The sequence below is a fragment of the Lethenteron reissneri genome, chromosome 33 (assembly GCF_015708825.2).
Source record: "Lethenteron reissneri isolate LAM-NWPU_2019-01 chromosome 33, ASM1570882v1, whole genome shotgun sequence".
Classification (NCBI taxonomy): Eukaryota; Metazoa; Chordata; class Hyperoartia; order Petromyzontiformes; family Petromyzontidae; genus Lethenteron; species Lethenteron reissneri.
The window spans coordinates 513,793-541,257 of NC_083811.1; the positions used below are offsets into that span (position 1 = coordinate 513,793).

The window sequence follows — 27,465 nt, forward strand, 5'->3', positions numbered from 1 at the left end:
AGAACAGCCCCAGCTGTGCACCCTGCTCCACGCTCCCTGCTCCACGCTCCCTGCTCCACGTTCCCCGCTCCCCGCTCCACACTCCACGCTCCACCCTCCACACACCCCGCTCCACGCTCCCTGCTCCACACTGTGTGAGTGAGCGCTGCTAAATGGCAGCGCCGCGCGCGGCCGACTAGAGTGCCACAGCTACTGGCGTGGGCCCTCCTCCTCCACTGCTGCCATCACCACCACTGCTCCGACCGTCACCACCACGCTCCATCCAGAATCCTCTAAATATTGCGTGAGATACTGCGTTGGAAGATGTTGACTTCGTATGGTGCGGAGTAAGTTCAACGTACATACATGATATGGATATTTAGTAGGAGAGGAAGGGTCATTCCACGGAACGTCGACTGTTGTGCATGTTTTTCATTTTACTGCTGCTGTGTTATCGACGAATGTTTTAGAATTCCCAGCCCATGCAGAGGTCGCTCAAAATTCTACAAACGAGCGTTCGTTGGCGTAGACGCGAGAGCACTCCCCAGGCTGCCACGGGCCAGCGGGCCGGCGCTGGCACCGCGGCGTCGGGGCGCGTGGCCGGAGTGGATTAAGCCCCCGCTTTGCCGACGGCGCCCCCCCCCCCCCGCCTACGCCCACCCCCGTACCGTGGAGGATGAATAGAGGCAATCAGCGCGCAACACCTCCGCGGGCCGCGCTGGCAGGCGGTCGTGCGACAGCCACGGTTCGCGCGCTCCTTAATCCCCGATTGTCCCCAATCGCGCCCGCCACCCGGTGAGGTCGGGGGAGTCTGTCGGCGTCACGGCACGATAACGGGGAGTGGACGAGGGCCCCGGGCGGTCCCGAAGGGGGCGCGAGGAGCGGTGCCCGTCACGGGGGCCGCGCGCCGGCTTCACGTCGCCCCCTCCGCGCCGCTCGAATGCGCGAGCAGAGCGCGAGAGAGCGCGCGCGTCGCCTTCGCATTGCTTCTAACAAATGAGAATTATTATCTCTCCGCAGCAGAAGGAGCGGGTGGCGCTCCGGGTGTATCGCCGCCCGCCGGGGAGCCGTGTATTGAGATGTAAATGGGTCGCAAGACTAAAATAACTCGTGCTCTCAGAAGTGGGAACAAAATCACAGCACTTTGAAATTTGAGCCCCTTATCTTAACCGGCGCCCCACGTTTTCAGATTTAAAATCGGCCACTCAGCTTCGTCACGAACGTTCAAGGTGTGCGTTTAAATCATCTAAAACATGGAATTCGTTCCCTGCAGCTCAGCCACCGTTCTAACATTCCTTAAAAGCGCTCGGATGTCTGCGTTGGAGTGAAAGCGGCGGGGCTTGGTCCGAGGTTGCGGAGGACGAGGGCTCCGTTTCGAGGCTCACCGCCCTGCGCCGCAGGACAACGGTCGCTGACACCAAGGCCCTCGCTCCTCTCGCGATGGGAAGCCTCAAACGCAGCCTCCAGCAGGGGTGGGTGGGGGAGCTACTGTATGGATGCCTTGGGCCTTGCACGAAGGCCGAGCCATCCACACTACACCATCGACTGCCTGCGGCCTGTCCATTTTTAAGATAATTGGGAATAAGTCAACGGTTTGACCCAGACTTGAAGCTGAATGCACCATCACCACTATCGCAGCGAGGACACAACATTCAGTGCGAGTACGTCCGACAGACCGCGATGTTACACGAGCATTTCTCTCTCTTATCGAGAAAGGTGGACAAGTTATTTCTATCCGAATCACGGGCCTGACCAATGGACATGCTGTTCCCAAGGAAACAAGCCCCTTCACGATGGCACCCACGTGCTTCAAGCGTCCGAAATGCATCCACAATTGTAGAATTTGCAGTGGATGTTCCATATTACTATGGTTCCAGTCTCTCTAGAACAAGAAACCCACAAAGGAGTGTCACTGGTTTCATCCAATCTTCTTCATCTGCCGAATGGATATGACTTGAATAGCAGCTCTACATCAATGTAAGTTGTGAATCCAGCTGGTGACAATGAATGACTTGCCGTGGACATGAGACCATGACGTGAGGTTGTGATAATATATTAATCCATTTGTTAATTAGAAGTCCAGTGCTTGCATCAAATGAAATGAATGAACGAGGTGACCAGGACAGCCCATGCTTAACTAGACAAGGCAGTTTGACGACAGGAGCGGGAGGATCGTAGTCCTGATCAGGAAGGATTGACGACCATGGTGAAGATGAAGAACTCTATGGGCAGTAAAGTCCGAGTGTGGCGTGCACGGTTTACGAACAACGGCCCCGTACGTCTGCCGGGTGAACACCGGAGGCGAGGGGCCCACGATCGGCACGGCAGACCCTGCCGACAGCGCCGGTGCCGAACCCTGCGGCCCTCTGTCTCGTGAGCTCCTCTCCCGACCGATAATAACCTCCGCACTTATCTCGCCTCGAGAGAGAGCGAGGGAGGCGATCGAACGTGATTGCGCTTCGTGCTAATCACCGCGCGCCGAGGCCTGGCTCCGGGCCGACGGCGACAACCTATCCCCGCCCGTCCGCCTCCGCGCGGGCTGCTCGAGAGGGAATTACCACGGCAGTCTGGTTCCCGTTCCACTCAGGGAGATTGCATTGTGCGAGCGGTGCTTAATTGGCAGAGTGTGCGGAGCATTAGCAGCCCGCTGATTAAGGCCCCGCGGAGAGCGGCGGTGCTGCGAGCGCCACGCGGCACGGAGAGAGTCACGCGGAGAGTCTCCTCCGGGAACTGTCGCCAAAATATCGGCACGATGTCTGAAGTCCTGGGAGCTTGGTCAGGAGAGTGTTGCGGGCTGCTGCTGCAGCTGAGCCAATGTCAAACAGCAGCAGTAGCTGCTGCTGCAGCTGCAGCTACTGCTGCTGCTTGACATTGGCTCAGCTGTCTGATGTAGCTTGGCCAATCAGCATCATGATCCGGTAACAGCAGCAGCAGCCACAGCAGCAGCCGGCAATGCTTAGGGGCTATTCATTGAGTACGTACGCATGGACGGGGGAAGGCTAGAGGTTAACCCAAATGCATACACTTGCGTATGGGGGGTCTACTGACATTGTACGCATAGAAAACGGGGGGGGGGTGAAGCCTCAATAATAATTTGTCTACATTGGCCTTCACATGAGCCACAGTTCAGTGTCGTCAGCTGTCAGACAACAAGTCCTGCCGGGAGAAGTGGGACTGTGGGAGACGTGTCGCTCGTGTGCCACATGCCCCTGACTGCAGCAATCACGCAGCTCAGCAACATCAGTGGCCAAGGTACGCGACTTAATACTTCAATGCAGCCGGCAGTGGACTATCTGTTTGCTTAAACACGTTAATATTATTCATCCTTGATCGTTTCTGCGTGGATTAAATATCGGCCGTTCTATAGGATTCAGGGGTGGGGGTGCGCCAGGCGTACGTACGCAGGTGGGGGGGGGGTGTAAAAAGTCCGCGTGCGTACAGGGAGGAGGGGGGGGGAAGGAGGTCGAGTTTTGACAGATTTTTGCGGACGTACTCAATGGATGGATCTGTGGGAGGTGGGCCTCTCGTTTCAGTTCCTGAAGGAGCTCCAGCACATGGAGCGAAACGTCAGACATCTTGCCAAACGACACGCAGCACATCCCTGAGAAGCGTGGGAGAGCTGTCCCGTGGTGGTTTAGTTGAGGTGTCAGAATCACAATATTGATTTAGACTGGAGGAATCCGATGAGCTATAAAGCTCTTTCTCAAAGATGTCCAGGAGGGTCAGATGAGAACGTTACAACAACACAAACATCCGAAACGAGTGCAAAGTTCAGGAAAGGTGCGGTGGTGAAGGGAGCAAGAAAGGAGAGGGAGGGGGGCCTCCTCCTCCTCCTCCTCACAAACCTTCAAAGCTGCCTGTGAAGAGGTAGAGCCACGTGACCATGGGCACGAAGAGGAGCGTTGCCGTGGCGAGCAGGATGCGGGCCCGCCGGCGGCACAGGCCAAGCATGGTGGGGGTGGCGAGCAGGCCGGGCTGTGGAGACGCGTGGATCAGATCGGGCCCCGGGGCCCGTGCGGCCCGCTGCTCGGCTCCATCTCTGCGCCGGACGCGAGCGTGGGGAACGGGCGGGGGGGTGAGCGATGCTGAGGAAGACCGAGCGCGAGTGAGCGAGGGCGGTCGTGAAGGGGTGCGAGCGGTCGCGATGATGTCGGGGAGGTGGTGGACGGTGCCGTTCACTTCTCTTGGGTACGCATCAGCTTGAGCGAGGGAGGCAGTGGGGATGGTGGCGAGTGTCGGGGTGACTGAGAGGTGAGTGTGGAGTTGAGAGAGTGACCCAGGCCGATTGGGCCGATTTGATCCGTCGTGCTCAGGTGATGTGTGCCGAGTTTGTCTTCATGTTTTTCGGCCGAACAATGTCGACACTCCAGCGTCACGGTGATGCCAGCGACGACGGCAGTTGGCCGCTTCCTGCGGAGTCGCCGTTACGGTGCGGTAGTCAGGCGAGGTGGCTGCGGCGGCGTGCCGGTGGCGATGGGAGTCAGGTGATGGAGATGGAGCCACCGTGCGAGCGATGGGAGCGGTGGTGTTCACAGCGATGTTCTGCCATCCGACGGTCGCGTCATTAAACCTGCATCGGCGACCACGGCCCTGAAGGAGAGAGAAACAACACGATTAGCAAATTACTCAGAATCATTCAATTAAAATAAGTACATTTAAAGAAAACCGAATTATCGAACAATGTTCACAACTGATTAAGTTCAACAAAACTGAGCACACTTTGTTCTGATCGTGCACAAACCCTCCTAATGGTGCACAACAGTTGTCAGCAACAATGGACGCCGTGCCGACTCGGCACACCAGAAGCCGCCATCGTCACACCGCCCCATCGCCCCATCGCCCCCCCGATCATCGCCACACCGCCCCATCGCCCCGCCGATCATCGCCACACCGCCCCATCATCTCCTGCTGAGCGGGAACCCAACATCGGCTCATTTTCCGCAGGGTGCGGCATCACGGTACGGTGGGGAATGGCAACGATGCGGGGAGGCCTTCATCCAGCAGTGGATTGACCGTCGCTCACGATGGTTGCAAACGACGCTGGTTGTTGCTGTAGACGCCCACTTGGGGGCACATCTGGGAATGGGGTGCGGGGGGGGGGTGCTGCTTTGCTGCTCATCTCCGCAAGAATGGTGGTGCTGCAATTTTATTTTTGATACGTTTAATATTACGCATTGAAGACCTAATGTACACGCAATCCACGTGCTCCCCTCGTGGAGCGACCCCGTCTCGCAGTGGAAATAAACGCACCGTCGCTTCTCCGCACCGCTGCACCGCGCCTGCTGCACCGCGCCCGCTGCACCGCGCCCGCTGCTCGTTCCTGATGCTTCACCGAGCGGGTCACACGCCGGCCGGGGTAGATTGAGCACGGCGACCGGCGGGTGCAGCGAGGGCGCGGGGCCTTATCCACAGCGCACGCCGCGCCCCCGCACGGGATCGGTGGTTTTCCCCTGTGGGGTGAGCGGGCGGGCGGGAGGGCGGGAGGGCTACGGGAGCCCCGGGCAAGTCGTCCATCACGCACTCTCGCCTGAACTCACGGGGCGGGCTCGCCCAATTTCGGACCACCCGCACCACAACCACCGCCCTCTCGTCTCAGCGCCGCCACGACCGCGGACACCGGCGGCTCACCCATCCCGGCGTGCGATAAATTACAAGCTAATGGCAAAACTAGGGAGCTGCACCAATACCCCAAGCGGCAGAGGTGTGGGTTATGAACGGCTAAATTATCGTTTGTAATTGTCGCGTAAATTACGTGGCGCCGCCCCTGACGCATGCGGGGCTGCGATGTTTACGGCCCCTGGGGGCGCGTAACTCACGACCCCCACGCAGCCCGCCACCCCACGGCCTCCTGCCCCTCACCCGACAGTGCGAGGCGATCTGCCGGGGGCGCCCCCTCGCTCCGCTCGCCGCTCCGTCCGAGACGACGCGGGGCTGCGGGCGGCGGCGTCGTGACACCCCGGAGGGATTAGGGACTACGGGTGGCGGCAGCGGCACGAATTAGACAATGGGAGTCCACGCACCCAGTCCGCGTGGCCTCCTCCGATATTACACAACACTGGGCACGTCATGGCGACAGTCACAATAACCCACCACACCAGACGAGGGGGAGCCCCCTGTAAACTCATGGACGCGAGAGGTCGATCACTCTTCTGTCTCTTTGCCACTATTATCTTTGCCACAGACAACATCCGAGATCTTTAATGCCCTAAGAATAAATGGTAAAAGCTACCTCCTCCACCAGAGAGGATCCTGGGACAGCCAGGACACGTACCGACTCTATACAAATATTAGCATATAATTTGCATACAATTTTACTTGTGACGATGGGGGGGGGGGCACGTGTTGACTCGTGATGAGGGTGGGGGGGGACTCGATGAGGGAGACGCACACTGCACGCTGCAAGCTCCAAGCTGCACGCTGCACTCACTCTGCGCGTACTCCACCCCCTCCTCCACCTTCATCCACCCCCTCCTCTCCGACCCACCCCCCTCTATCCTCTTCAACCTGCTCCCCCCCCCCCGCCACCTCGCACCACTGCTCCCTGCTGCTGTCGCCGCTAATTTAATCCCGGGAGGTGAATTCAGTTCCAGGCGCGGCAGCCCAGTCGCGACGCCGTCACCTCCGAGGCTCTGCTGCTGCGACAGTCGTTTCCACTCGTGGAGTTTTGCACGGAGGGGGGTGTGGCTGGGCGTGTGGGCCTGTGGGTGGTGGTGAGTGATAGTGGTGAGTTTTGCACGGAGGGGGGTGTGGCTGGACGTGTGGGCCTGTGGGTGGTGGTGAGTGATAGTGGTGAGTTTTGCACGGAGGGGGGTGTGGCTGGACGTGTGGGCCTGTGGGTGGTGGTGAGTGATAGTGGTGAGTTTTGCACGGAGGGGGGTGTGGCTGGACGTGTGGGCCTGTGGGTGGTGGTGAGTGATAGTGGTGAGTTTTGCACGGAGGGGGGTGTGGCTGGACGTGTGGCCCTGTGGGTGGTGGTGAGTGATAGTGGTGAGTTTTGCACGGAGGGGGTTGTGGCTGGACGTGGGGGCCTGCGGGCGCCATCGGTTCCTTCCCTCTGCCTGGGCCGGCGTGAGAACGAACGAGCGAACGGAACCCGCGGTGCACGAGGCCCGCGGTCGTTCACCGCCGGCCTCGCCAGGGGTCGTGACCCCCTAAACAATCGCTACTCTGGGTGGAGGGTCACGCCGCTGTGATTATTGTAACAGCTATTCCGCTTGTTTTACTCAGGAAAGATTCGCGCAGTCTCATGGCTATTTTTGAAGAGGGTCCTGCCAGGTTATTGCGGCAGGGGGCGACAATTGCTGTGTCCATCTCAACCGAGTAATTTGCGGCGTGGTGATTTCTCACGTGTGCAGTCGCACAATTTGCGTTCTCTTTCGAATGACGTGGGAACTGTAACGTACACTGTGTGTGTGTTTAGGTGCATACGCCTGCAGTATTAATTATTCAACACCACCCCACCCTTCCCCCTTCCTCCCTTAAGCCAGCTTATTCAATTGCCATGATTCAGGGCTGCCATCCAATCAAGAATCAATTAAATTGTCTCGTTGTTACCGGGTCGCTTGTAGAGCACTTCGCTCTGTTAAAGTGAATGTTACATGAGCATATAATTTACCATATCATTACCAAAGCATTGCCACGTCATTGCATTTATTGTAAATAATAGATTCTCAGACGCACGATTTGACGCGTGCATCGTGAGCGAGGCGATCGACCGTCAGCGCGGAATCGACGCTGCGCCTGTCGCTCGACGCCGAATCGACGAGTGCAGCCCGAGCAGCAGCAGCAGCAGCCGGCAGCAGCAGCAGCAGCAGCCGGCAGCAGCAGCAGCAGCAGCCGGCAGCAGCAGCAGCAGCAACAGCAGCAGCAGCAGCAGCAGCCCGAGCAACAGCAGCAGCAGCAGCAACAGCAGCAGCAGCAGTAGCAGCAGCCGGCAGCAGCAACAGCAGCAGCAGCAGCCCGAGCAGCAGCAGCAGCAGCAACAGCAGCAGCAGCAGTAGCAGCAGCCGGCAGCAGCAGCAACAGCAGCAGCAGCAACAGCAGCAGTAGCAGCAGCAACAGCAGCAGCAGCAGTAGCAGCAGCAACAGCAGCAGCAGCAGTAGCAGCAGCAACAACAGCAGCAGCAACAGCAGCAACAGCACCAACAGCAGCAGCAACAACAGCAGCACCAGCAACAGCAGCAGCAGCAGTAGCAGCAGCAACAGCAGCAGCAGCAGTAGCAGCAGCAACAGCAGCAGCAGCAGTAGCAGCAGCAACAGCAGCAGCAGCAGTAGCAGCAGCAACAACAGCAGCAGCAACAGCAACAGCAGCAACAGCAGCAGCAGCCCGAGCAACAGCAGCAGCAACAGCAACAGCAGCAGCAGCAGCAGCAGCAGCAGCAGCCCGAGCAGCAGCCCGAGCAGCAGCAGCAGCAACAGCAGCAGCAGCAGCAGCAGCCGGCAGCAGCAGCAGCAGCCGGCAGCAGCAGCAGCAGCAGCCGGCAGCAGCAGCAGCAGCCGGCAGCAGCAGCAGCAGCCGGCAGCAGCAGCAGCCGGCAGCAGCAGCAGCAGCAGCAGCCGGCAGCAGCAGCAGCAGCAGCCGGCAGCAGCAGCAGCCGGCAGCGAGGTGCTGACGATCACTAATCGTTGTGGAGCTAGTACGACGCATCCGAAACCAAATAAAGACGGATTTAGTATTTCGGTTCTCAAGTCAAAATCGTGTTCATTTCTGAGTGATTGGGGGTCAACTTCACGAGAGGTCGGCAGCCGACCGTAGAAGGCGCGGGGCGCACCGCGCACGAGGGGTCTCCAGGCACCGCTGAGAGCGGCGACTCTGCCCGCCCATCACGCCTCGCACGCCACGTGGCATCGCTGCGCTTGGCCTTGTCTAGACCACCAACCCAAAGAGTGAAAAGCCGTGGCTGCGACGTTTGAGGCAGCAGCGTAAGGAGGGAAATGAGACAACCGTGTAATAGCGGTCTCATCCAAGCGAGTAGTCATCATCGCAGTAAAAGCCACCGCTGCCTTTGTCTCTCGGGGCGTGAGGGGGTCTCGCACTCCTGGCTGCACCGCCACGTGCGGTCACGTGGGTGCACGGAGCCGGCGGGGAAGGTGATGCAAGGGGGACAGCCTGACCTCCCGGAATGAAGCGGGTGGGGAGGACCGCCCACTCATAAGTGACCCCCCCCTCCACCTCCCCCTTCCCTCCCCGGCTCGTCCCGGTGGACGTTAAGTTCCGCTCGTAGCCCCGGATCAGTCTGGGCGCGGCCCTCCCACGCTTTACCCAAACATGAAGGGGGGAATTTCCACCGCTGGCTCCGCGAGATGGAATCCAACCAGCGACCTGTGGATTTGAAGGTGCGGGTGTGCGCACCACGGCACCGCGCGGGATTGCTGGGCCCGGGGAGAATCAATTCCCCACCCGAGCCCTCGCACTCGGCGCTTACAGCTCGGGGTCACGATGGAATTGAGGACGCGACTCTGTTTGTTTTGTTTAGTCGGAGCCGCCCGATCATTCGTCCCGTTGGCCTCATTTGTTCCGTCTCGTCTGCAACGCCCGTCCTGGCCGCTCCGTCTCGTTTGTTCTGTGTCATCTGCTACATTAGCCCCAAGGTAACATTTGCATACGGCTTGCATATAAATCGGAAACACTATTTTTCTGCACGCGTCCTTCGCCGCGTGGTGCAGGGCCAGTGCAGAGCCATCGCCACGCACACGGCGGCCCCCGCGCCACTCCGCTGCTGCACTGTGGGTCGTGCGGGTTATTTCACCATATTTCACCATATTTCACCATGCTGGGTTGGCACGAGAATGGATTTTTGCCGCACCGCCCTCTGTTGCCCGCCACGTGGCACATCCACGGGAGGAGCGCACGGTCGTCCATCCAAGCACTACCCAGGCTCAAGCTCGTTTAGCTTGCAGGAGACGGGCCACACTGCAGGTGGTTTGGTCGTAGGCACCACGGCATCGCCGCGTCGAGAGGCGGCGTCGCGCGCTCCGTGTTGCCGCGTCAAGAGCGGCGGCGTGTCCACCCCGCGGTGGACAGCCCACGCCTTGAGCGGCACCACACGAGGACCGCTCTCTCGCTAACGGACGTGCGGCACGCAGGGGTCGCAAAAGAAATTCGCACAACGCGCAACACAAAGACTCCACCCCCCTGTAGATCCACACCAAACTGTTAGGACAAGAGTCATACAGCGAGCAGTGATTAAGGCTGACTCACGCCACACGAGGGGCTGGGTGGCCAGCACCACGCTCCGTTGTATTTGGCTCCCCAATTACGATGTTTACACGCTGCGCCAGGTGCTCTTTTATGACAAAGTCGACCTAGAGGAGGACCAGGACTGGGTCAGATATTCTCCCACCGATGTTGGCTGTGAGTGGGTTTCATTGCGCAGTGCGTTACCCACTGTGCCACTACTCCCAACGGACACACGAATGTATAAACGCACACACGCACACGCGTGCACACACACACACGCGTGCACACACACACGCGCGTGCACGCACATCGTCCTTCCCGTGCGTGCGGCGCAACAGCGGCAGCGCGATCCTCTTACCGCAGACGCGGCACGTCGAGTAACCCCCCTCCCTCTCCCCATGCTGTCATCGATTTTCACAAAAGGTTAAAGGGCAAGGGTGGCCTCTCCGCAGGCGAGCTCGAGGGATAGGCGCTCTGCTTAGACGGAATATTTTTTTTGAATAATCTGCGCTGGCCAGACATGCGTGGGTGGATGTATCAACACTTCACCCCACCACTCGCGATTCAACCAACCAACTCGCTGTGCTGGAGTGTCGCTCTTCAACTGCTGGGAAGACAGAAGCGATAGTGGACAAAGATGGTGAGATCTAGTAAGCCCGTGTCTTTCCTCGCCCTGATCAGTAATTGAACCCTGAACTTGGAGCTTAGAGTGCAGCCTCAACATCACAGACATTTTTTTACCATCTTCCTTTTATTGTCTTTTAATTTAGTTTCTTTTATTCGACGATCTTTTTTGTAAAAAAATTCATGTTTCACCGACGTCATAATGAGATGAAGAATCCCTTGGGAAATCTCACAGAGCAGTGCACGAACCTCCACGTTGTTAGAGAATCGCCCGCGGAAGCTGATATCACAAAGCTACCTCTGAGATACCTTCTTCTTCAAGTGACCTCTGAACCACACACAACATGGGCCCAGCACCTCCCCCCACCCACTCCACAAATGAGCGAAGTGTCCGTCGCACGACTGCCAAACCGATATGTCATTCCCAGAGCTGGAATTTAACCAAATTGGGCGCAGAGACGGTTTAATGATGGCTCTCGCGCGTGCGTACCGCTACCGCGCAAATCACAAAAACCATCACATCTCTCGCTGTTTACAAAGCTCCCCTCTCTCTTCCGAGCGAGCGGGAGGGGGGGGACACAGGTTTGGCTGAAGCTGCTGTCGCGCTCATTAAAACGCGATTACTGCACCAGCGAGCACGTGAAGGACGAAGCATAAATCATTTGCGGGGCCGTCCGCGGCCGCCGCGTGCAGCGACAAACAGTTGTTAACAACTCGCACACAACAACAACAGCAGCAGCAGCAAAGCCGCTGAACAATGAAAAACAAATGTCGCCATCGCCGCACGGATCCATGGGAAGCGACGCATCGGAGAAAGCCGCGTCTGTCCTGTGGGAGCGAGGCTCCCTCGCTCGCCAGGTGAGAGCGAGAAAGCGAGGCTCCCTCTTGTCCCTCGCTCGCCAGGTGAGAGCGAGAGAGCGAGACTCCCTCTTGTCTCTCGCTCGCCAGGTGAGAGCGAGGGAGCGAGACTCCCTCTTGTCCCTCGCTCGCCAGGTGAGAGCGAGAGAGCGAGGCTCCCTCTTGTCTCTCGCTCGCCAGGTGAGAGCGAGGGAGCGAGGTTTCCTCGCTCGCCAGGTGAGAGCGAGAGTTGGGGTGTTCAGCTATAAATTCGTTATAGCTGTGACGCAGTTAAAATCTGAATCTTCATTTCGGGCTTGGGCATGACATGGCACGGCTAGAAGGGACGATGTCCGGTGGTCAAGCAGAACGGTGGGAGTGGCAGCCAAGGACTGGAACGCGTCCCAGAGCACGTCCAGTGAGGAGACGGAGTGATGAGATAAACTCGTCGGCAGGTTCCGGGTGGAGATCATCACCATGAGAGGTGGTGATGACCTCAGGATACACTTCATCCAGCAGTGGAACTATTGCTCTATATTGTACGTGTTGTGTGTCAAGTCCATTTGTTTACGAACACGTTTGAATATTTACTCTCCTTGTATTATCTTCTCCAGTGATGCTGGGTGATTCATTACGGGGGCTCAGTTTCTTGTTAATGGCACAACGGCGGCATGGGGCCCAGATGCCGGGCTATGACGTGGGGGCGGCATTGCCCAGGTGGGGGGGGAGGTCACTCCTAGCACCAGGGCCCTCGTAACTGGCGCGGTGCCAATGAGGGCAGCGTGGCGGTATGCAAAAGGAGGTGGTAGAGGCTGTTCGTGATGGCACACACACAGGCAAACATCCCCCGTGTAGTCCACACGGGTAGCGCCGACTGACGGTCGGGACGGCACACACATGAGTGGTGTGGGCAGAACCAGGCCCGGCCACCTTTGTTTCTTCATTGCCGATGTTTTATACACACTGCACCGGTTACTCATTTAAGGCTGAGTTTACCTAGGGGATGCCCAGAACCAGTTCAAATTTTCATCACCGATGTTGGTCGTGAGCAGGAATCGAATTTGGATCTTGGTTGGGTTCATTGCGCCGTGTGCTAATCACTGCGCCGCCGCTCCCCCCGGACTCACACACGTAGACGCAGTCCCGCACACACGCGCACGCGCACACACGCGCACACACACACGCGCACGCGCGCGCACGCACGCGCACAGACGCGCGCACACACACGCACACACACGCGCGCACACACACGCACACACACGCGCGTCTGTGTGCGTGTGGGGACGCCACGCCAAGGTGACATTTATGGTGAACGCGGCACTCGCCTTTTCTGCCGCTTTTATGAAAACGTAAAAGAAAAAATGACACGGTTCACAGGGAGCAGCCGCCACGGTGCCGACGACAATTCAGCGATTTCTAGAATTGCGGAAAAAGCCGTGAACGCCGCGCTCCCAGCGACAATCAGCGGCGAGGACACGGGGGCGGTGGGGGGGACCCAGCCAAGGACACAGGAGAGACTCCACAGCGAGAACCGGACTGGATTCACTCGGAGATTCGGAGCCACAGGGAGACCTGCATGGACTCACGTGGATGCCTGCACTGACGTGGAGACACGGGGAGACCTGGACTGGATTCATTGGGAGATCGGTACTCACAGGGAGAACTAGACTCACGAGAAGACCCTCTTCACATGAAGCCTAGGTTACACAGCTGAGTCAGCTCGCTACACATTTTCCAGGAAAACGACGTGGTCCAGGATGGGTTGATGTATCCATCGGCACTGATGTTAGCCGTGGCCAGGAATCGAACTCAGGTCACCAGACTCATTAACTTGGTGCTCTTAAGGGCTGCGCCAACGTTACTCGTCTTGCATTTGTTTAAGTGGAGACATTTCCACCTCTCCTAATCGAGAACTCCAGGCGCAATGATACGTGGGGTGGAGTTCACGTCAACGCCGGTCCATGGCACAGTTCGCTAGCCACCGCTCTTTCACAATGGGCTCTCGCCTGGTTATGAATAAAGGCCATCGTCGGTCTAGCTCGGTGTTTGGCGCTCGGCGTGCCGTGCAGATTCCCCGCGCCAAACGAAGTCAGCGGCTGCCAGCGACCGCCACCGGCCCCCTGGAGCGGGTCCCGGGGGCGCCGCCGCCACTGCCGGGACCCGCGCCGGGGGAGTCCCAAATCACAGTTCACAGGTCACAGGTCACAGGTGGCACTCCCCTCGCCGCACACCGAGCTCCCCTCCCCCCCCGCGGGAGCGGTCGCGACGCCGTGACGCTCATCCGACGAGATGCTCGGCTCTGTCTTATTTTGGACGCAGCTCCCAGCGGAGACAAAGGTACAGAACCCCCGTGTAGTCTCCGCAGGGTGTTCCAAGGTCAAAATGAAAATGGCATCGTGGCTGCAACTGTTGATGCCACGAACAGAATCAGAATCTGTATTTATACTGGAATAATCCGATGAGCTATTAACCTCTTTCTAAACTCCAATGTTTGCCCTGACAGTCTCTCACGATCTGCTCTTACACTCCAAGAGACCCCATACTCACACAGAGATCAAGTCTCACTCAAAGAGACCCATACTCATAATAATAATGCAATTTATAACGCGCGCAAATTTGTGGACGTAACGGCTACAACTCACGCAGAGATTCATAGTCTCACACAGAGATACATAGACTCACACAGAGATACACACTCACACGGAGACCCATAGACTCGTGCAGAAACGCATAGATCTGCCCTGACAGCCCCCCACCATCTGCTCCCAGGTCTTCCCCTTGGTCGCTGGACTCATGGAGACCGTTCCATAGGCCGAGTAGTCCGGTGGGAGCTGCCGGGGTGGAGGAACGCGTGGGGGGGGGGGGGGGCGTGATTCAATTACTCGCAGACGGCGGCGGTGAACGTTGCCCCGAAAGAGCGTGCGGAGCCAAAGGGGGCAGCCGGCCCATCTCGTTAATTAGTTTCCATCGCGGCGGCCTGCGAGGTGCGGGCCACGGGCCGCGCGTCAGCGCCCGCGTCGCGTCCCGCCGCGTCACTCGGCATCGCCGCCGTCGTGAGAAGGGAAGAAGGGGAACGGCGGAGTGAGGAGGAGCGGACAGGACCGCCGCGGGTATCGATCACTTTTACGCACGCGGAGGCGTTGTTCATCACGCGCCTAAAAGCGACACGCGACTCCCCCACGGCCGTTCCTCCTCCGGCCCTGACGTGCGAGATGCCTGTCGCGCATTCCGCGAGCATTTGCGGCGAATCGAAAAGGTTGCAGATAAATCTGAACGGTGGTCAGAGAGCCGGCGACCGCTCGCGGCCCGGCAACATCGCCCCCGACTGCGGCAACTTGGCAGGAAACTCCTGAAAAGAGTCTTGAGACTCGGTGAGACTTGCCTGGTTCCACAAGTGCAGCGATAGTAAACAAGGTCACTGGTACACTAAGCAACTCGTGGTGCCAGCGGTCGACTTCGCAGACTCGACGCACAAACGTGACGATCTGTCCGCTACTTCAAACGCCAAGCGAATCAAAACGCTGCCCCGGCCTGCCCCTTGCTGCCCAGTGCCGAGCCGCGGTGGCCCGGCGAATCGCGCTTCAACGCTCGGCCCCAGGGAGCATGGCGCAGCGAGAATTAATTTGCTTTATTTTTTATATTGTGATCCCACGGGAAGCAGACAATGGAAGGCCCTCGGTTGCCATGGCGACTGCGCGTCGTGCTCGGCGACCCGGGCCCGGCAGGGCGGGCTCCGTGAAGCGGGCGGCAGCTGCGTGGCGGCTGCCACCAGGTCCCGGTGGGGGGCTCCCGGCACCACGAGACGGCTCGAGGCTCTCTCCGTGTCGCCCAGAGCCCAGGCTCCCAGCCCCCCCCCCCTCACGCCAAGGCTCACAGCGGACGGCTGAGCCAGCGTCGATCGCCCGGGACCGGCTCGGCCGTCCGGGCGACGCTTTCAGTGGTCGTGTAGAATAGTTACGCACACGCTGTGCTTTGTGCACGCGACGATTGACCGCTTACGATTTGTCCAAATGTGTGCGCGATTGACAATCGCTCGCTTCTCGTTCCGAGGTAAATGGAGTTGGGTGGAAACGACTGCGAGACGGAGCAAGAGGAACGATACAAACGAGATGGGGAAACGAGGAGACGCGAGAAAAACATCGGTTCACAGTCACGACGAGTAGGCGGTGGAGAGAGGTGAGCGGCAGGCGAGCGGCAGGTGACAGCGACCACCGCGAGAGGCACGGGTCGTGCCGCCTCGTGCGGACGAGGCGGGGTGCGCCGCGCACTTTCAGAGGCGAGGCCCCAGGGACGGAGGGTTGGAAATTGGCCGTTACGCTCGGCCCAAGAGCGATGGGAGCAAACAAATTAAATTGCCCGACCTCCTAAACACAGCGCGGCCCGCGGTCTCCCCCGAGATTACAACGCCAATAACCCGGGGGTCAAACGCACTCAATGGCGCGCGCGCACGCAACGCCATCCGCCAAGTCCCGCGCCGAAGCGGCCGCGATGTCGCCGCTGAGACGGAGGGGATGGGGGGGGGGGCTCATGGACGCTGCCGGAGAGGCATTGGGGCTTCGTCTGCCACTGAGATTTTACCGCGGCGTCGGTGCGCAGCCAAGCTGCCGGAAATGACCGAAGCGCCGTGCTCACCGCACAACGGACATTGAAGAGCACGTGGTGTTGTGAGAGCACGTGGTGTTGTGAGAGTGCGTGGTGTCATGGCTCAAATTACAGCCCCCCCCACTCTGTACACACTCCTCTGACCCTACTCCTCATCGCCCCTCCTGCTGCTGCTGCTCTCTCTTTCTCTCCCCTTCTCCCCTCATCGTCTTCCTGATGTCTCCACTCTTTCTTTAATCCAATTCATACTACACATCATCGACTCATCATCATAATTTTCCCTTCCCGGTGTGCTCTGCCCTAATCGCACCGTCTCGCGCCTCGTCTCTCGCTATCAACACCCGGCCCGCGCCGTACGCGCTGTGCGTAGTCATCGCATGCCCCCCCCCCCACCCCGCGGCGTGCGAGACCCATGAGATACGGGAAGGGTAAGACGCGAAGGTTCGCGTAGGCTTTGGGAGTTTCACAAATCTCTGTGCGATTCACCAACCCGTGCCTCCAAAGCGCGGGGTCGCTGGCACCCGCCACCACCGCCCCGCCGGGTTGTCCGGTGGCTCACGAAGCCAGAGCGAGGCTCGGTGATTGAGCCGAGCAGCTGCAGCAGCAGCAGCAGGATGCCCGTGCAGGGAACAGCACCACGTGGCTGTTTGCCTCCACGGCCGATGACTCGCACCGAGGGGTCGCCGTGGCGGCTGCCGGCTTCTGTCAGAATTCCCACCCAACAGGAGCCCGCTGGCTCGGAGGAGTCAACGAGCCAGCGCCGCTCAGAGCCTGGGTTCGAATCCGGGTATCAGCTGCCAATCACTAAATCGGGTTCTCACGTGTAATGAGTCGGGTTTGAGTTTTCACTACATTTGGTAAAAACTCCCAGCGTTTGAGAATTAAAAAAAAAGTGGGTTGACTGCCATGCAATGCACATGTCCCTTGAGCAAAGGATGAGGCAGAGTTCTGCCCCCCCCCCCCCCAGCGTGTGAATAAGGTCACTGCCAGGGATCTCGGAAGTAGGTGTCAAATCTGCTGCCACGGACCATGCTCATGGCCATCACCAGCCCACACACCTGTGACCCCTGACCTCTTAGGTCACCCTGCCACCTGCCGAGCACGAGACACCGCTCACACGTTTGTGTGCACAGAGTTGGCGTGCAGAGCCACACGTGCAGAGCCACACGTGCACGGCCACACGTGCACGGGATCTCACCAGAAGCTAGAGGAGCTGACATCCATAGAAACAGGGAGATGTGAGCAGAGACACGGGGAGATCGAGCAGTGGGGAGGTTTTTTTGGGGGGAGGGGGGCGGGGGAGACTAACACCCAAAGAGACAGAAACGCGTGGAAAGCAGGGACATGGCCAGTTGTCGAGCTCTCCGCGTGAACAGAAAAACACGCGCCGCGTAAACCCGACAGTCACAATGACCCCGAGTCACACTCACCCCAAGTCACACTCACCCCAAGTCACAATTACCCCGAGCAGGCAAATGGGCACCGCCCGCAGCGCTCCCCGCACCGGCGAGATGCCATCCCCACCCCGCGCGCGGGGATCAGTGCGGGGATCGCTGTAACCGCGAGCGCGCGAGCCCCCTTCGTCCACAAACCATCGCCGTGGACAACCCTTCAACCCTCTCTGTCCGCCACCCGGACAGGCAGCAGCGGCGGCGGCTCTTGAGGCCACGAGATCGCTTCTCCGAGCCACGGGCAGCGCCCGCCGGGGGTTCCCGGCTCACGCCCCGAGCCAGGCCGGTGAGAGTGGGGCGCGCTAGCCACGAGTCAGTGTTAGGATGCCTTTGGTCTACGGTAAATCTACAATTGTCAACACAACCAATGCGGGTTTCTGCTCAAACGCGCATTGAGGCTGTGCTAAATCCTGTTTGCAGCCCTGAGCCAGTGATGGACATTCCACGCTCATGTGGCGGGGGTGAGTCTAGACATAGGACAATCGATGTTGACCTCCCCACAAAACTGCACTCTGCGTCTTGTAACACTGCGCTGCTGAGTGCTGACCGTCACAACGTGGCAGCGCCCCACAGGCAGTGTGGGTACCATGTGGTCTCCACAACGCCCCACAGGCATTGTGGGTACCACGTGGTCTCCACAACGCCCCACAGGCAGTGTGGGTACCACGTGGTCTCCACAACGCCCCACGGGCAGTGTGGGTACCACGTGGTCTCCACAACGCCCCACAGGCAGTGTGGGTCACCACGTGGTCTCCACAACGCCCCACGGGCAGTGTGGGTACCACGTGGTCTCCACACCGCCCCACAGGCATTGTGGGTACCACGTGGTCTCCACAACGCCCCACGGGCAGTGTGGGTACCACGTGGTCTCCACAACGCCCCACGGGCAGTGTGGGTACCACGTGGTCTCCACAACGCCCCACAGGCAGTGTGGGTACCACGTGGTCTCCACAACGCCCCACAGGCAGTGTGGGTCACCACGTGGTCTCCACAACGCCCCACGGGCAGTGTGGGTACCACGTGGTCTCCACAACGCCCCACGGGCAGTGTGGGTACCACGTGGTCTCCACAACGCCCCACGGGCAGTGTGGGTACCACGTGGTCTCCACAACGCCCCACGGGCAGTGTGGGTACCACGTGGTCTCCACAACGCCCCACGGGCAGTGTGGGTACCACGTGGTCTCCACAACGCCTCACGGGCAGTGTGGGTACCACGTGGTCTCCACACCGCCCCACAGGCATTGTGGGTACTACGTGGTCTCCACAACGCCCCACAGGCATTGTGGGTACCACGTGGTCTTCACAACGCCCCACAGGCATTGTGGGTACTACGTGGTCTCCACAACGCCCCACAGGCAGTGTGGGTCACCACGTGGTCTCCATAACGCCTCACAGGCATTGTGGGTCACCACGTGCTCGCGTCAGCGCCCCACGCTGCTCTCAACAACAGCGGCGGAGACGGACACTCACACTATGAGTAACTCTAGAGGGAACGAACATACAAACCACGTAGGACCAGAGAGCCTGGGCAATGATTGGCGCCGGTTGTGGCTGACTGCCCGCTGGCTGTGGGTTTCACGCGCCTCCTGAGTTAGCCCCCCCCCCTCGCTCTCTCACCGAGGGGGTTCACGACACGAATTCTGCATTATCCGACAAACACAGCCGTGGCCAGCAGAGGTCACTCAACCTCGACCTATCTCCATCTCGGCTGCCGCGTGACTTATTACGCTTGTTTATCCAGGCAAGCCTCACCGAGTCTCAAGGCTGATTTTCAAGAGGGCCCAACAGGTTAGATTGTATGGGGTTTAGCTATGGGAGCAAATCGGAGAACCCAGAGGAAACCATTGGAGAAGGGGGGGAAAACAATCGACACACAGAGGCGCTCGGGCCGGGAATCAACCCGAGGCTCTTCACCCCGGGGAAGGGGCGAGCTGCCGAGGCACACAGGACCCCTCCTGCACACACAGGACGAAGATCCCATCCATACACCGCAACGTGCGGTGTCTATCGTCAGGATTGTCCACCAAACTTCAGCACGCTGGGTCAGTACGGATTGGTACAGGGTGGGAAGGAAGACTCCCCCCCCTCTATCCACCCAGGTTGTTGGGCGCTGGGTGTCAGCGAGCACCGATCACGGCAGGTTCTACACTCACGCGGGTGATGTGGTCAGAACCACGCGTGGCCACCTTTGTCGAGCCAAGACTGATATAGTTTGAGATCGCACCAGGAGCATGTTTCAGGGCGAGGCGACCGCGGAGTGCGTCCAGCACCAGTCCCGGTGTCGCTCACCACTCACACTTGGCGTGGCCGGGAATCAAACTACGAAGGTCGCCGGGTTCGTAGCTCGATGGGTTCATCACTGTGCCACCGCTCCTCCAGCACGGGGCGCTTTGTCGGTTATAAATAGCCAAGGCTTGACCCCCCCTGAGCTCGCGGCGCGGACCCCACTCGCTGCCCTCGTCCCACACCGCCGCCCGCGTTAAACAAACGGGGAAACCAACCCGCTGTGCCCCGGGGCGAACGTTCGAAAGAGCGGGAGAGACAGTGACCGACCTGCGGGGCTGCCGGGGCTGCTGGTGGTGCTGGCGGCGCAGGGACAGCTCCTGATGATGATGGCGACGAGTCGTGGACCGCGAACCGACTATCCCCACGTACCACCTGCTGCCCCACGTACCACCTGCTGCCCCACGTACCACCTGCTGCCCGCCGCGCCACACTGTAAACCGCGCTGCTTCCCGGCTGCGTGCGTGCGAAAGTGGCGCGGAGTCAAAGCTCGGCAGGGGGTCACGCGCATTCCTGAGCCGCACCTTGCTCCCCCCCACCCCTCCCCCATCTCGCGGCCCCGCCCCCCCCGTCCGCTCAGGTATGCAGGGAGAGGAGAGGCGCGTTCCCTTCTTCTCATCCTGCTCCATCGGCTCAGAGCCAGACGCTGCGCCCACCGCCCCGCGACGCCACACGCAGGGGGACACCCGAGGCAGCCGTGACTTCCGAGGCAGCCGTGACTACCGAGGCAGCCTTGACTACCGAGGCAGGGAGGCAGCGTCGTGGCCAGCGAGGGGGGGTGGTAAGAAGGGCAGGGAGTCAAAAGTAAGAAGGGCAGGGGAGGCAGGGAGAGAGGCGGGCGTCATTACACGAGCAGCGAGAGAGGAGCCAACAGGGGAGCAGGAAGTGAGGCGATGGGCAAGGGGCAGAGGGAGGCAGGATATCTGGCTGTGGCTGCTGCTCAGGGAGACCATCTGAGTCGACAAACGCATCGATGTTGTGGGAGCCAAAAGCGAACTGGAAACGTCTCAACAACGAGAGCACGCGCGGGACACCGCCCACACAAACACCACGAGCCATCCCCCCCACAGCGGCCGCGGCCCACACAACCGCCTCGTTATTTCACAGCTCCGCCGCGCGAGGGCGGAGGGGTCGAGGTTCGGGGGCTGGGAGCCCCGGCACCGTCACACACGGGGAGAAAACCGCCGGGGTTATCATCATCATCATTGCTTCTCTTCTCAGTGCCGTGTCTTTTTCGCTTCTGCGAAAGGGACGGCGAAGGTGAGGGCTGTGACGTTCAAAGCCCTCGCCCCCCCTCCCTCCCTCCCCGCTATTGACATCACCCGACTCCTGGCTCCAGATTAGAAGTAAAACATACGTCAGATTTACCGAGTGAATCACTCCGGTTCCCGAAGCCACGAGACCTCTGTGGCCTCAGCAAGGCAACCACCGCTACTTCTGATCATCTTGTGGCCAGCGGACCTCGACATTGGTAGTGCTACCATCGCAGCAACAACAGAATAACATTCACAGTAACAACAGAATTGCATTCATAGCAACAACAGAATGGCATTCACAGCAACAACAGAATTGCATTCACAGCAACAACAGAATCGCATTCACAGCAACAACAGAATTGCATTCACATCAACAACAGAATTGCATTCACAGCAACAACAGAATTGCATTCACATCAACAACAGAATTGCATTCACAGCAACAGAATTGCATTCACACCAACAACAGAATTGCATTCACAGCAACAACAGAATTGCATTCACTCGTGAGCACAGCTCGATGTGGCTGCGTCTCCCAGTCGTGCCGCGTGTTGTTTGGAACTACGTCCGACGATTCGGTTTACGTGCAGGAGGCTTCTTCAGGGACTGAACTGAAGGTCTCCTAGAGAAAGGTCGGACATCGTCATTGACAGGAGCAGCAGTCACCGTGGTCCCAGTTCACGCCACGGCTCCACTCCTCAAGCGGAGCGGCGGGTCCCCAGTTCAATGCGCTCAAAAAACTGAGCGGCGTCCACTCGCGGATGAATGCCGTTTGCAAAAATCCCGGGATACAGAAAATTATTCCTGCTTTAAAAACGGGTACTGTGCTTGCAAACAGGGAAAGTCGAGCGCGCTCTCATTACGATACTGCGTGGAAGGAACGCGTTGAGGATAACGCGCGGAATGAGGTGTCAGTGGGAATGAGCCTCGCGTGACGGGCGAGTTTCATCCAAATCGCAGACGGTTACAATCGCCAAATCCACGTGTTTAATACCGAGGAGCGTATTGAGATTACATTTGCTATCGGCACGGTCCTGTCTCTCTCTCTGTGTCTGCATCACGCTCCGATCTCCGAAGGGGAATTTATAATTGCCGTGATGAACTAAGAGGCCTGTGCGCCGCTGCACCAGCACGCAGGGAAACTGCCGAGCCCGCCAGGCGCCAGTCCACAGCTCGAGACGCCAGCAGCGGCCCGCACAGAGACATCCACTCGATCTAAACACGTTCATCTTCATTCTCAAGAGGTACACACATATCCCTCGCGGTTCTCTGCGGGAAAACCTGACACCGCTGAGACGACGGCAATTCTTGCGATTGAGTTTCCGCGTTCAGACAACCACCGATGTGTCAATGAACTGTGGGTGCCACGTGGTGCCACGCGGTGCCACGCCGAGCCAGCAGGCACACGCAGCTGGCGCACTGGTGATGGCGCGCTGGTGATAATGATGATGGTGGCGCACTGGTAATGATGTGCACACAGCTGGAGACGAGTCAACAGTGCCGTGGAAGGTGCCTTCGGTAATTGAGGGCTCCAGGGTTAAACCAACGCGCGGTTAACCAGTACATGTTGACAGACTTGAAGCGGCACACGTACACAGTTATAAGCTAGCACGGGTTAAACCCTGACCCGACGAGCACGGGTTAAACCCTGACCCCTGCCCTGACGGGAGGGAGATTTGCCCCGAGCCTCGCACTAAAGAGGGCCCCACAATTGGACATTTTGTCGCTACGGAGACGGAGGGTTGTGATTGTTGTTGTGATGGTGTAGTTGTGATTGTTGCAGGTGTATTCGGGATGCCGGTGTGGAATCAGAGGGTCTTCGAGCAGAATCTGCGAGCGACACAACGCGTGAGCTACACGCCCTCTTCAATGACTGTCGCAGTTGCACCGCCTGCACACAACACGCGCGACAGCTGCGGCTGGGGGTGGTGCCCATGGGAGTGGAGCAGTGGGGGGGCTGGTGGTGGGGGTCGCACTGTACGGCTAGAGCACGAGCCCCACCACGCAAAGCGACTTCCACTCACAGCACTCACGCCCACTCTCTCACCACTCACTTCACCACTCACCCCCACACTCTCACCACTCACCACACACTCCAACCACTCACTCATCACTCACCCCCACACTCCCACCACTCACCCCCACTCACTCACCACTCACCCCCACACCCCACACTCTCACCACTCACCCCCACACACTCACCACTCACTCACCACTCACCCCCACACTCCCACCACTCACTCACCACTCACCCCCACACTCTCACCACTCACTCACCACTCACCCCCACACTCTCACCACTCACCCCCACACACTCACCACTCACTCACCACTCACCCCCACACTCCCACCACTCACAGCACTGACCACTCACCCCCACACTCTCACCACTCACTCACCACTCACCCCCACACTCCCACCACTCACAGCACTGACCACTCACCCCCACACTCTCACCACTCACTCTGCACTCACCACTTACACTACCCTCATTCACTCTGCACTCAGACCCCCACCCACTCTGCACTCACACACCACTCTGAACGACTGCTCACGATACCCACACACATACACCACACTCACTGAACACACAGCACACGTACAAAACAACAGCAGGCAAACACACACACACACCCACTAAACGCACCACACACAAAAACGACGGTCCGCCCCCCTATAGCCTTGACCAGGCTGTTGGAGAAAGTTTTGTCAGCGAGCAACTGTGAAGGCCGGAACGGCACGAGGGGGTGGGTGGCCAGCACCACGCCCGGCTTACATTTATCTCGGCTTCTTATCGACACACACAAAGGGATGAGTGAACGCGTTTCCATCGTGTGTTGTTATAGCCACCACTGTCCCTACGCAAACAGACAGCAGCTGCGCTCAAGTCCCCACGTGCTCTCTACATCCTCATCCTCTCACTCATCATCTTCTATTCCGTCTCTCGCCTCCACCCTCCTCTCCCTCCCTCTCCTCTGCATCATTCTCTCCTGCGCTCCTCTTGGTTCAACAACCACCGCTGCTCCTCTCCCTCCTCTTCTCTCCTCTGCATCCTCCTCCTCCCGACGCGAGCCGCACATCACCCGGCATACAGATGAGCGGCAGCGCGGCGCGTGACCCGGGGGCCCCGCGCGCGAACCTCAATTTGCGAAACAAAGCGCGCGGTGGGTCTCCCTTCAAGGCCGCGCAAGCGGGGCCCGCAAGGCCACCAGGGCCAGCCGCAGGGCCCACGGGCCGCCAGGGTCGGCGGCCCCAGCGGTCCGGAGCATCCCTCGCGCGGTGGGGGTCTCGTTACCAGGATTGGATTCAGTGGGGAGTGCCCCCGAGGCTCGCGGAGCCAGGCCAAGGCACCTGAGCCACAGTGGTGGTGGCTGCTCGCCCACTGGGGAGCGTCACGTGCGCGGAATCATTACGGCGAAGGGATTATTACAACGAATATTACTTTTGGCCGCGGGATTGCAATAACGAGCATCTGAGTTACAGATGAGTGTTGGTTCACCCCCTATTGTTGTTCATGGTGCTGCGCCCCCTTGAGCCGCTTGGGGCCCGAAGCCTTCGCTTCGTCTCCTCGTGTCCAGCGCCACCGTTGCTCGGCCAATTTGAGAGAACTCGCGCTCAGAAACGAAGTGGGGTTCTTTCAGCAGATCTCCGGGTTCACGGGTGCAGGGCGCTAACCACTGCGCCACCGCTCCCGACCGTTCTGTGCCGACCGCGTTGCGATCACATTGTGTCGTCTTGTATATTCGACCACGTGCCACCAACAGGATGTTGTAACCTGCCACTGCTGACACACTGCACCGCTTCACGTGAGAAGCCCAGGGCGAGCTCCCCACTCCGGGCGGTGAAATTGGCAGCCGCTGACCAAACCACCCGCAAGGCGCCCACCCTCGTCACAACTCGCACGCTAAGCAGGTCCGAGCCTGGCTTGCGGTTGGATGGGAAACCACCACCACGCGCGCAGGACAGGTGCAGGAGGTGTCGTGGGCAGCAAGGGGGCAAAGGGCGGGGGGGGGGGGCTTCACTTCATCCAGCAGTGGATTTGCAAGGGCTGTGCATTGCCCATTACGATCAATTCTTCATCATCACGATCCATGAGCAGAAAGCCCGTAGGTGTCCTCATCACCATTTCGTGTTTTGTTTCCAATCTCCGCTGTCTTGTGCAAATATACTCAAGTAGTGCCACTCACTCACGCATCGATCTCTTGTGTCGTCACGCTATTCTCTGTTAATAGGATCAATTAGTATTATTTAAAATAAGCCACACGTGACGGATTTCATCTAATCACTGCACGCAATAAAACTGGTTTGAAAAGTGTAAAACTCAAAACAGAACCATAGATCGGAATACATCAGAGTCATAGTGAGGGCGGCGAGCCAGCGACAGACATCGTGACATTTGTCTGCACAACGAGCGCAGCCGCACGAGTCCCGCAGCCACGACGCGCCGTCTTCTCCCCGGATGAGCGCCGTCTTCTCCCCGGATGAGCGCCGTCTTCTCCCCGGATGAGCTCCGTCTTCTCCCCGGATGAGCGCCGTCTCCTCCCCGGATGAGCGCCGTCTCCTCCCCGGATGAGCGCCGTCTCGTCCCCGGATGAGCGCCGTCCCAGCGCTCGCGTTGTCAATCCGCCTTGAGGAGCGCGCGCCTCCACTTGTCTCGACCGGCGCTCCGCCCGCCAGACGGTCCCAAGCGAGCGTCCAAATCGCGAAGCCGCCCGCCCCCCCCGCCCCCCCCCCCGCCCCCCCCCCCTTCTTAGCGAGGAGACGGCCCCACGCGGGCGGCGGCACGGGGCCGCCAAGTCTGCCCCACCAGGAGAGAGAGAGGGGGGGGGGGGCAACGGGGAAGTTGCCCCCCCCCATTCCAACGTCTCTTGTACGTCATAGACCACTTGGAGACGTTTCCTCACCACCTCCCGCGACCCCCCCCCCCCAAGTGTAACATTGTCAATAAATAATCCGCGATTATTGATGTGATGTCAGCGTGCGCATTCGATACATCGCGAGATGCATTCAGTAATGGGCGTTTGATCTGAAAGACCAACCCCGGCACATCGCACATGGACCCAAGTGAAACGTTCGCCTTGTTGGTTCGCAGCTGAGATTACGTCAATCTTGAGTGGTCCCAACTTGTTTAAATCGCCGACAAAAGTGACCAATGCGATCGCGTTCCTCAACAAGAATCCACCTTGCGTCGCCTGCTGTCAACGGACACCTGCCACCTCCAGCGGAGCTCCCTTCTTCGCTGTGCGCTAGACGAGTCGCGAGTCGCTGCGAGGCGCCTGTGGGAGGCGGGGGCGGTGGTCGATCTTTGACAAGACGAATTGCGCAGCAGACAGACGTCTTTGTCCATCGTTGACGCGCTAAATGAGTGAATGATGCAGCCCGCGCGAGCCCGTAATTGACATCTTAAACAATGGACCCCCGGCAGCCACGGGCGCTGCCGGGGCTGTGCGCGAGATCCGAAGTCGCGCGGCGGCTCCGAGCGAGTCGAGTGGCGGTGCACGGGCACCGTGGCCAATCCACTGCTGGATGAGGGCGCTCTCCACGCGGGTCGCATGGGGTCATCGACCATACTTCACTGCGCTGGTTTTAGTGCCTCTTGATGAAAGCAGTGGATCTATGCTGTGCCGCACAATCGACTGCTCGCAATGTCGCCTCCGCAGCAGCAGCAGCCTATAACGCCTGCGTCGTGCGTGGTGGTGGCGCCAACCAAGCGCGACACAGGCTTGGAGATCCTGGGCAACTCTTCGGAGGTCTGGTAAGACGGGGGCAAATCCCGGGTGGATTTGGTCACAGGCTGATTACCTACGGTCGACGCTAATTTACCAAAAACATTACTTGGCCTTTCTTTAATGAGCTAAACGATGGGATGGACGGCTAAGTCTGCTTTAAAGGCATCGTTGGAAGGGAGCGTTGCTCATTCCAGGGGGGGCAGGATTTAATATTCAGTGCCGCCGCGATTATTAAATCAACAAACCCCTCGTCGTTAGGGGCGGCTCATCAGCTGCTCGATAATTGCCACCGATTCCGAGTCTGCAGACCACCCGCGGAGTCGGGCACGGAGTGGACCCCGCGTCGAATGAACGACGTCACCTTCGCTCACCCCACCGGCCCCCTCGCGATCTCCCCAGGGGCTCCACCTACAGGGGCTCCACCTACAGGGGCTCCACCTACAGGGGCTCCACCTACAGGGGCTCCACCTACAGGAACTCCACCCACAGGGGCTCCACCTACAGGGGCTCCACCTACAGGAGCT

At 59.2% G+C, this 27,465-nt stretch overlaps 1 protein-coding gene across 4 annotated transcripts in view; it reads right to left on the reverse strand.

Annotated features, from left to right (window-relative positions):
- LOC133350151 (xylosyl- and glucuronyltransferase LARGE1-like) overlaps positions 1-27,465 on the reverse strand; it is a 125,460-nt gene that overhangs the window by 12,963 nt on the left and 85,032 nt on the right. For 3 of the 4 annotated variants that reach the window (XM_061564171.1, XM_061564169.1, XM_061564170.1), the window contains one exon: positions 3,825-4,569. In XM_061564171.1, coding sequence (XP_061420155.1) covers positions 3,825-3,930 — 106 coding nt within the window. In that variant the 5' untranslated portion in view covers positions 3,931-4,569. Of the gene's footprint in view, positions 1-3,824; positions 4,570-20,226; positions 20,444-27,465 lie in introns of those variants that run through there. The other variant, XM_061564173.1, reaches the window with a different exon arrangement.